At 39.1% G+C, this 10,548-nt stretch overlaps 1 protein-coding gene across 1 annotated transcript; it reads right to left on the bottom strand.

Moving 5' to 3' along the window:
- Positions 1-4,767: 4,767 nt before the first annotated feature.
- On the bottom strand, positions 4,768-9,203 carry LOC108681323 (endonuclease G, mitochondrial). Its single transcript, XM_018170343.2, is given in 6 exon segments — positions 4,768-5,701; positions 6,279-6,377; positions 7,082-7,288; positions 7,891-8,151; positions 8,558-8,715; positions 8,989-9,203. Coding segments are annotated over 6 exon segments (969 nt in total). The 5' UTR covers positions 9,128-9,203; the 3' UTR covers positions 4,768-5,596.
- Between the last annotated feature and the right edge of the window lie 1,345 nt (positions 9,204-10,548).

Genomic DNA, 10,548 nt, shown 5'->3' with positions numbered 1-10,548 from the left:
TAAGTAGCATACGGTAGCTACTAGTTCGTAGCTAATACGGTCCCTAGTGTCCGAGAGTAATTTATGCTTAAATATCTTAAGTAGCATACGGTAGCTACTAATTCGTAGCTAATACGGCCCCTAGTGTCCGAGAGTAATTTATGCTTAAATATCTCAAGTAGCATATGGTAGCTACTAATTCGTGGCTAATACGGTCCCTAGTGTCCCGAGAGTAATTTATGCTTAAATATCTTAAGTAGCATACGGTAGCTACTTATTACGGTAGCTACTAATTCGTAGCTGATACGGTAAGTAATTCGTCGCCAGTGCGTCGGGTTGCATGCTGGGTCACGCACTCGACTAACTAGAGACCTTCAGCGCGAATACGCGCGATGCAAACCGAGTCAGCGTCGTGCCAGGTCTTGGTCAGGAAGACGACATCTAGTGAGTGCGAGCGACAAATGTGAAGAAACTCATCAACCTTGTTACTCAGCGAACGGGTGTTGAGGCAGCCGAACGATAACCGGCGACATGGCTGCGCACAGTGGCGATTAACACTAGCACCATATCGAACCCGGTGGAAGTCTAGTATCTATTTCAAACTATCGTCAATCCTGATAATATCCGGTCAAATGACACGATTTTAGATCTTCTGTGAACATGTCACGGAAAGTACATGAATCGGCGACAGCAACATCAGGCCTACTCTTCAGCGCGACATCACTATGTTGTTATTTTTATGCTATGTTGTGTTATGTAACACGAACGCTAAATAGGTTTACAGGACTACGGGTCGACACAGGCCGATGCTCTGCAGCAGCATTCGCAGACGTTGAGTTAGTCGCAAATGTTTGCCGCCGTTGCGACGGCCTATTGCCAGTGATAACGAACGCCGTTGTCGCGCATACTCGATAGGTGGCAGCAGGACGCCTATTTCGGCCAGCACGGCATCCACGATAAGACATGCGAGGCGTGGCGGCCTCTCTCTAGGCTGTCTCTATTTTCTCAGAGACAGATGGATCAAGGGCTGCAGCAGTGGGCGGTCCGCTCAACGGTTAATTGAACGACGAATTCAGACTTCGTATTGGAGAAAATCCAAACGAGGTTACAGAAATCTACATCGACCGTGTGGTGGTGACTTTCACAAACTATCGAAGTTATTATCGGATGCAAAAAATTCTTAACGGTTTCAGAGGGAAGACGGCCTGAATAGGGCTTGTCAGCACCTTTCATGTTTTGAGATTTCATCGATTCTCCTCCACAGACGTCCACCCTTTGCTCATTCACATACATATTTTCGTTCAGTTTTCTATACATGCCAATATTTCGTTTAGAATGAATTAACATTGGATACTCATACCTCAAGCGCTAGCGTTCAAAGAAACTATGAAGTCAATGACCGAGGATGGAACCCGTGCCCAGGAGGTAGTCGGTTGCACGAGTGCTGCCATCCTGTGCCTTGGAATAGAAGTGTCGGCGCTGAAGAAATAGGCCCATGGCCTGCTGCCGATTCTTGAACTTTTCATGACTTGATTCACAAGGGATCCGGCCTTTGGAACCCGATCTTTCCATAACTGACGATTGATTGAGAAAGCTGCTGGACTTATTGCCTGGTCCGTAATTTGCTAGGCATTTTAAGACTGAACATATGCTCCCTTGGTCCACTACACCAGCCGGTCATACGCAACTTAAGAGTCGCAGTGTTTCTCAAGTGTTAATACGTAGCGGCGTAGCCATACCTGAATAAATTGGACTACTAATCTTAGTATTATCCAATTGGGCGATTGAATTACGTATGCGTCGCTCATATCCGTTACTAGCTACAAAGGAACACGTGTGTAATAAAGCAGAAAGCCACCAGAATTTCATTACGTATTACGTAAGTCACATTGGCTGTTTTTACCACGTAACAAATTGAATAGCAATAAGAACCTTTCTGAACTGGAAAATATTATCAATTCATGTATAATCCCTATGTAAGCCATTTTGACGGTTATTCGAAAATAGATATTTACGTAGTGCCGCAGTCTTTATCTTAATCTGTAATTAAACTGGGAAGCTATTAAATCTCAAATGAAGTCGGTGCTCTGTAGTATGTTCTCCACGTTCGCAACTGCTTCGAAAAGTTCACTACCTCGTGTGTGGATTTTGAAAGAAGTTGTATAAATTCAAGTGTGTGCCGGTGTGACAGTTTTCTGTAGTTATCTACAAAAAATTCCTCTATTGGTGATGCAGCGCTTTGGTAGCGAAAAACACATAACCCTGGCCTAAAGCGATCGTTATGCGTTCTATCTATCAATCAACGTGTCGCTACTTTTTAAGTGATAAAGACTGTAATAATTCATATGCCGAGCCTTTGTTGTTGAAATTTACCAAGCTTACGGTCAGCAGATATTTTTGTCGGGCAGGTTTATCTAAAGTCAGAGGACAAGAGGATCGAAATTCAACCCACGTAGGGCGGGAGAACTCCAAGACTGCATTTAGTCATGAGCGATGGAGCTGCATAACCCCACCCTATAACAGCTTCTGGGTGACTGAGTCTTGCATCTGGATTCTGGACAGTGGAATTCTGGCCCTGGGGCAGTGTTGCCAGGTTTTTTCTCGGCGAGAATACCAGATTGCGTAGCTCAAAATACCAGAAATAAACAAGAAATTCTATTGTTCAAAAACCGACTAGGTATTACCTCAAAATTTAATGAAATTATTCGTCAGAAACGTTGGTTATAAAAGACCAAACAATTTTATCCTATGTACTGTGCTTATGTGGCTTGACGATAATTAGCCAAATTAAACACGTAATATATTTTCCCTCGGTTTGGAACATGTTGACACTATTCTTTTCTTGTGTTTGATTACATTGACACTTTCTTTTTTTTATATCACAGTGTGGCACTTCTTCCCCTTCGCTTAACATGAGCAAGCCACGGAAACGGGTAATCTTCCTTTTGCTTATTTTCCTACATGCTTGCTCGTTGCATTAATCTAACATTTCGGGTGTGATCACTTGTTGCGGCTGAGCAGATAGCTTTTGGTCCGAATAAGGGACTCCAGCACCTTAGTTGAAATTTCATTTCGTTGCTTGTTTTTCACATAGGTGACTTGGTGAAATCACTCGCTCCACGAATGCATTGGAGAAAGGTCAAAGTAGACCAGTGATGCAGCAGGCAGCCAGTTCCATGAATGGATGATGATTTTCAAGATCAGTGAAATATTGAATGGCACCCCAGAATTCAAGTTACACTCCAGATTTCAAAACCACCAAACAAAAATGGCCGAGTTTGTGTCACAGAGATTGGTTCGACAACCTCACTCGTCCTAGACCTAGGCCATATCATCACTGATCAGTAATCAAGGATCATCACTCTCGTGCTCATATTGTACTAAGCACTTTTGTTAAATATTAATAATTAGATTGGGGTTATTTCATCAAGCGGTAAACTTGCGGTTCGAAAAATGGCGGGAAACCTTTAGTCGCGCCGTTTTGAAGGTAATCTATATAATCCACGCCTACGGTGGAGAAAGTTCAAACTTCTGAGGTGGAACTTAATGCAGTAAATTTGCAGTAAGTCAGAAAATACCATAAAAATACCAGATTCAGAGGCAAATATACCAGAATACCAGACTGATCTATAATATTCATACCAGACACCTTCTGAAAATACCAGGTTTGTGAAATCTGGTATAGAAATATACCATCTGACAACGCTGACTGACCACGAGCAGCTTCACTCGCGCAGCCCATACTCATCATAGGTCCGAACGCAATGTGCATGGCGCGACTACACAATGCGCGCCACCTCGTAAATAGAAGTGGGTCGTAGGGTGATACATTAAAATCGTACAAATGATTAATAAAAAGAAATTTATTTTGGGAACGACAGTTTCCTGTCGTTTACAACTTGTGGGAGCTGATTGACTCAGCCGTACAGGCTGAGCCATTTACTCAGCCGTTACTCGGAGAGTAACTTCTTCAACTACGATCAACTTTGTTACGCGTTTCGGTCGTCTTGCTTCTTAGTAGTTTTGTTGTTCGTATATACTAGTTCTTCAGAATTTATAAGTGTGGTTATGGGCAGGGTGGCCCAGTAGTTAAAGTTTTCGGGAGATATTCCTTGATCGTTGAATTTGGAGACCACGAGTCCGCTCGTAAAATTGTCCGAGACGTCACGAACAGATCATCTCTGATGTTGTAGGTACATTTCACAAGCAACCTACATTGAATCTATGCTGCTAGTTTCTATAGGCTTCTAGTAATGTCTGCACCAGAATTACTCCAGAGGCTGAACTGTATATGTCAGCAAGGAGAGTCCGAAACTCTCGCATAAAATGTTCAGTCGATAAACTGTTTCAGAATAGCACATCTTCAGGAATGGTCAGTATATAAACACGTTTAGTGATTCGAAAAAACTAAAGTGAAAAAACAATACATGGAAGTAATTCTTTTTCCAGCTGAAAATACCATTCTTGGCACAAACGTTCTTGGTTCGATCGTTGCATCGCTCTCAGTTCGAAGGCAATATATACGTACATGATATACATACATATATATAATATATACATATGTATATATATATATATACGTACAATATATATACATAAATCTGCCCAAATACGCGCCAACTTGACAGCTCGTCTTGCCACTCTAGTCCATGAGCCCAATGGCTACGTCTCAACGCCATCAGCAAGAAACATTAATTACGTCATTGATGGCCTCATTTAAGTCTTTCTCTCATAATCTATCTTATTTGATCAAAAGGGGTTAAGCAGGCGTTCTAAACATCGTACATATTACATAATATTATAATTTTAGGCCAAAATAATATCCCTACACGATAAGACGCCGATATGTGGCGACGCGTTCGAATACTCCAATATATTCATGGCAACAGGCAGGTTCCAGACACAATGACAACGCATTAAAATGTTCTAAATATATAATAATAAATAACAATTCCTAATAGAGTACATTCGTGTTTTTAAATTACAAATACATAGCTAAGACTCGGACGTCAATCGTCATGGAAGAGCACCTTCCATTATTTGACTACAATTTAATTTACCACACTGTACTTCTACCGTGCTCTATAATATAAGCTGAAAGAATGTGGCATGTAAAATTCATAACATTTTCGCGTACAAGAATCAGTCTCTTAACGTACACTGGTTTCACAAGATTTGAATTATATATAAATTGTTGCACAAAGAATTTTCACGTACAAATTGACATCAAGAATCCCCACAGTCTGCCAGCGAGGCACAGTTACACAGAAGTTTAACAAGGGTACCTAGTCTAAGGAGCAGAACAATCGAGGCTTCACTTGCTCACATAACGTCTCACTTCGGCTATTGTGATACTAATTGGCAGAAAGGATAGTACAATTTCCTACGATTTTTTCAACATAAGGATAACTTTCGCAATGCAGAGAATTTGACATAGCTGAGATACTTCATATCAAATTCATGTTTGAGTACAAACGTAGAGTGGCCAAATATAGCGTGTGATCAGTGCGCTCACCCATTTACGCTCCATTTTAAATTTACGCTCCATATTTCAATTCTAGTCAGAATTAATTGTCGTGAACAATATTTTATCGGTAACAATGACCGTTAGCATAAACTAAATCCATGCAGCACTTTTTCCATTAATTAGTTTGAATTGTTTCTTGTTAAGTTGGTCGAAGAGCAGCAGCCCAGAAGCCCTCTCTATAACCTCGGACGGAACCTGCAACAGACAAAATGTTCAGGGGCCATACTTTCAAAATTCGCTAAGTGAACGTAAGTACTTACGCACTATTTTCTTGTCCATGATTGGTGGATTTTGATTGAAAGGCCGTCAATGATTGGCTGATGAACTTACGATCTCTTAGCTTATTTTGAAAGTATGGGCCCAGAACAGCGATGGCTCACAAGGCAAGAGTCACGGCACCTAACATTAAACATTACAACTCGTAACTTGTCACAAACAAATACCAACAACTTATACTATGCCGCTTTTTATCGTGAACATCATTGTTGCCTTCTTATATCATGATAAGTTAGCAAAAGAAATGTACCAATAAAATATGTCGACGGTTAACAGAAGTAACTCAGTTCGTGAGCAAACTCAACTACCTATCATCAAACGTGATCAGAAAGCATTTGTAGTGGCAATCTCGTTAAAAATGTACATTTTACAACGAACTTTGATTCATTCAAGATACTCTCAGAAATTGCGAAGTCCCATTCTCATGATGGTCAATAATTACGTGACTTACGTGGAAAGTCCGCCACTAATTACAGTCACTAATTACGTGACTTACGTGGAAAGTCTTCAGTGGGACGGCGTCATCAATGGCGGCGTTAGGCATCAAAAATGACTCCATGGAGAGTTCGCCAGACTCACTCTCGCATACAACAACCTGCGAAAAACTTAATTCATTAACATGAATGCAAACTTATAATGTATCTGCCAAACGTTTTAGACATAGCTATATAAAAATATAACTAAGCTTATAATGTAGGTATATACCAAACATTTTAGACATAGCTTTATAAAAATATAACCAAATTACACTAAGATGACGGTGATCTCTATTTTGCCGCACTGCGTCACAGCAAGAGTTATACCCGGTATAACATATAATAAAATCTTCACATTAATTAAAATAAAACTCGTCAGATTCAAGATATAATATGATCAGGCTTACAGTTTAATTAATCAGCCCAGTTGCCAAATTTCAATGTTATCTTTATCAACAAGCTTAATAATTACATCTCTCCAACATCAATTCCTAAATTTTCTCCAGGGTTTGACGGTAAAAGCGATGAAAAAGTTCTACGCATCATATCAAAGTCTAGCATCCCCGTCATGCGCTTGCTACACTGTTAGAAAAAACGGTGAAAAAAACGGCCCCACTGGCGTTCTAGTGGCCGGTCGCATCGTGGAAATAAACTTTCGCTGTTTTTATCATATGTTTTACGGATTTCTAGTGTCAAATTAGAATAAAAACGGCGACACGGTGTTTCTTTTCACGTGCCGACCGGCCACTGAAACGCCGGTAATACCGTTAACGGTAATTTTTCTAACAGTGTACCTGCCACGGCATAACCCAGACAAACTCACTTTAAAGAAATGTGTGGGGACAGCGACGTGGTTATCACCCAGCACCCGATAGTTGACATAAAGCTTGCCATCATCAGCCTTGCGAGGCAGGAACAGCGGTCCAGTGCACACGTACACATTGCGGCTCTGACGCACCAGTTTCCGACAGTATTGCTCTAATTCATTCCATTTGTCGCGGTTAAAACCTTTGCCAACCTGTCAAAAAGTTTAGTCTTTCAACGACAAAAAGTATGCAAATCTTCAGCGCATTTTTGCACTCACATTTCCTGGTTCATTAACTCAATATTTAGTTTGGGATTGGAATCTTTCATTAAGGGGAATGAGGTCTCGCAAATTATTAATATTTAAATCTTGGAAACATCAACCATAATTAGGAGTCCACAAATCAACCTACGTGAGTAGCAAGATGAAACAAGATACGGTGCCGTATACGTACGTGAGTAGCAAGATGAAACAAGATACGGTATACGTACGTGAGTAGCAAGATGAAACAAGATACGGTATACGTACGTGAGTAGCAAGATGAAACAAGATACGGTATACCTACGTGAGTAGCAAGATGAAACAAGATACGGTATACGTACGTGAGTAGCAAGATGAAACAAGATACGGTATACCTACGTGAGTAGCAAGATGAAACAAGATACGGTATACGTACGTGAGTAGCAAGATGAAACAAGATACGGTATACCTACGTGAGTAGCAAGATGAAACAAGATACGGTATACGTACGTGAGTAGCAAGATGAAACAAGATACGGTATACCTNACCTGAAATATTGATGCACTGAACCGTCTTCATGAAAGTCACATTTTGAACAGACCTGAAATATTGATGCACTGAACCATCTTCATGAAAGTCACATTTTGAACAAACCTGAAGTATTGATGCACTGAACCATCTTCATGGAAGTCACATTTTGAACGGTCCACTTGATCATTTTTAGCCACCGAGGCTGGAGTGAGGTGTTCGAACACCCACTGTGGAATCCTCAAGCGTGTGTCATAGGCTAATACAAAGTCATCTAAAGAACGGATGTTGGATAAGCTGGGGAAGCCATAACGCATGATCTGTAAATGGAGTACAAATCTTATTTTTTGTACAATAACAAAACAATACAATTTACATTTATATGCTTTCTTTGCAAGCAAGCAATTCAATCACAAAAACACAAGATACACAGCAACATGGCTTAATAAAACCCAATAATGAGCAATATCTTCACTTACATGACTGCTCATTTTGCAAAATTATGATCATATTTCATTGGATAAATTGGATTTATTGCCTACATTGTATACTGATGTAGTATCTCACAGCACATGCTTCATTTACAAGATAAAGTTGCTATGAGATTGGAAAACTTTGCCATATCAGAAAGACTCAGGGCAACATTCGCAAGATATTTTCTTATGCTTATTCTAAGAAAAACTTCAAAGCTCATGATGCAATATGAGGACATTAAAACTTTCTTACCTGAGAAATTCTGGGAGCATTTTGAGATGGTTCAGGAATCACATTTGCCTGATGGATAATCAAGGAGTCTTTTACTTTTGTTGCTGCAGACACTCGTGAGAACAGAGATGGAGGAAACACAGCTACTGATTCATCTCTTTCCACTTGAAATACAGAATCTGAAGAATAGAAACAACAAATTTTATAGTTACATATCATCCGATCACAGATTAGGCACGTGTGGATCTGGGACCATACTTTGTTCTTTTTATTTATATTCTTTGTTCATTATAGTTACATTATAGTTCTATTTATAGACAAGTTACATTCAAACCCTGACATTATATCGAAAGCTTATTGAAATAAGATCCCTTAGGACATTGAAATATTGAATCAACTCCTAATTTAAGGCCATATAAAAATTATAATTCAGTAAAGCTGTATGGATTTACCATCATACTTCCTTCTTTGGTCATCAATAGCTGCGTGATGAAGAGCTGAAGCATAGCCAATGCTTCCAGCAGTTCCAGCAATGCTCAGCAGCTTGAGCATTTCTCTGCTGCTAAATGAAAAATTTTTCCACCACTTCATTATAAATAACTAAATTATTGACTAAAAGTTGAAATAGTTATAGCATACACATCTTCTAGAGTTTAGAGTCTGAAAGCAGCAATGAAAGCAGCAATTACTGGCTCATTACCTTGAAGGAAATAAGCTGTACAATTAAAATTTCCTGCCAAAGTAGTTTGCAAAAATTGGCAAACCAAATTGTCTCAAAATTGTAGCTCAAAACTGAGCTAGCTCAAAAAAATGAGCTACTACGTAGTAATTACAGTAATATTGGAAAGAGTCATTGGACAAAAGCATCAGCCAGGGGTGCTAGAAGGTACTACTACCAAAAACTGCCCTTTTATATTTACTGTCATTTGAACCTTCAATAACCCTGGGAGCTGAATAAATCATAGCAATGAAAATTTTTCAAAATAATCACTTGAAACTACAAATCAGTTTTCAAACCTTTAAAATTTAAAAGTGGAGTTACCATTGGTGCTTGGTTTGTAAAACTTTCTATTGCATTTTCTTGATGCATATGTATTTCTAATGATGATGATCATGACATTGTTTTGATAGGAAAATAAAATATACTTTCAAAATATCCAAGGAGCTTATTTTATGTCATTGAAGCTAAAACTGCTCAATTATTTCTCCACATTTCTAAATTATAATTGGTGAAAACAGTAATTGCACCATGGTTTACATTTACACTGCACAAAAAAGGTTATCAATATAAAATACCAAATACACAGATTACTTGCATAGTCATGATGGCATTCAAGTTGCTAAAAATGCATTGGTGTTGATTTCTGATGATGTACCGTCAAATGGGGTAATAAGGGATGGTTTTGAGCATTTTTCGTTAATAACTTCTTACCATTAAGCATTTCATAAACAAGTTTGGACTTATTTTAAAGCTCTTTGTAAGGGCTATCAAATGGCATCTTCAAAAAAATTTCATATGCTATATGTAAGATGCAAGATGCAAAATAAAAGCATCCCGAATCACCCCTGGGAACGGGGTAATCAGGACACTTGAAATAAAACTCAATTTTAAAATGTTTGAAGCATGTAAAGTGTAGGTACTCATCCATTACTAACACTCTAACAGTACTCTGAAGTCCTCCTCTTCCTTTGTAGATGATGAAGATGCAGAATAAATGACATTTTCTGTTTTTCACTTGTTTTCCCCTTATTGATATATTACCATATCCATACATAAGATACATTATCATATTATATAGTCAGATGGGGTAAGACAGGACTGAAATCACTAACAAGCCTGTAGCATCTATACCATGAATAACTAAAAAAACCTAAACCTATCACAAGGTGCAGTTATGCAATGGGCTTCTAAGCTACAACTCAGACGTTTTGCATCTAACACAGTTTTCTGTACAGATTAAGAAAAGTGAGCTGGTCCCATCTTACCCCATTGGGGTAAGATGGGACCAGGC

Source organism: Hyalella azteca, unplaced genomic scaffold (assembly GCF_000764305.2).
Source record: "Hyalella azteca isolate HAZT.00-mixed unplaced genomic scaffold, Hazt_2.0.2 contig16642, whole genome shotgun sequence".
NCBI classification, from domain to species: domain Eukaryota; kingdom Metazoa; phylum Arthropoda; class Malacostraca; order Amphipoda; family Hyalellidae; genus Hyalella; species Hyalella azteca.
The sequence above is the reverse complement of the archived record's forward strand: the minus strand, read 5'-3'. Positions and strand labels throughout refer to the sequence as shown.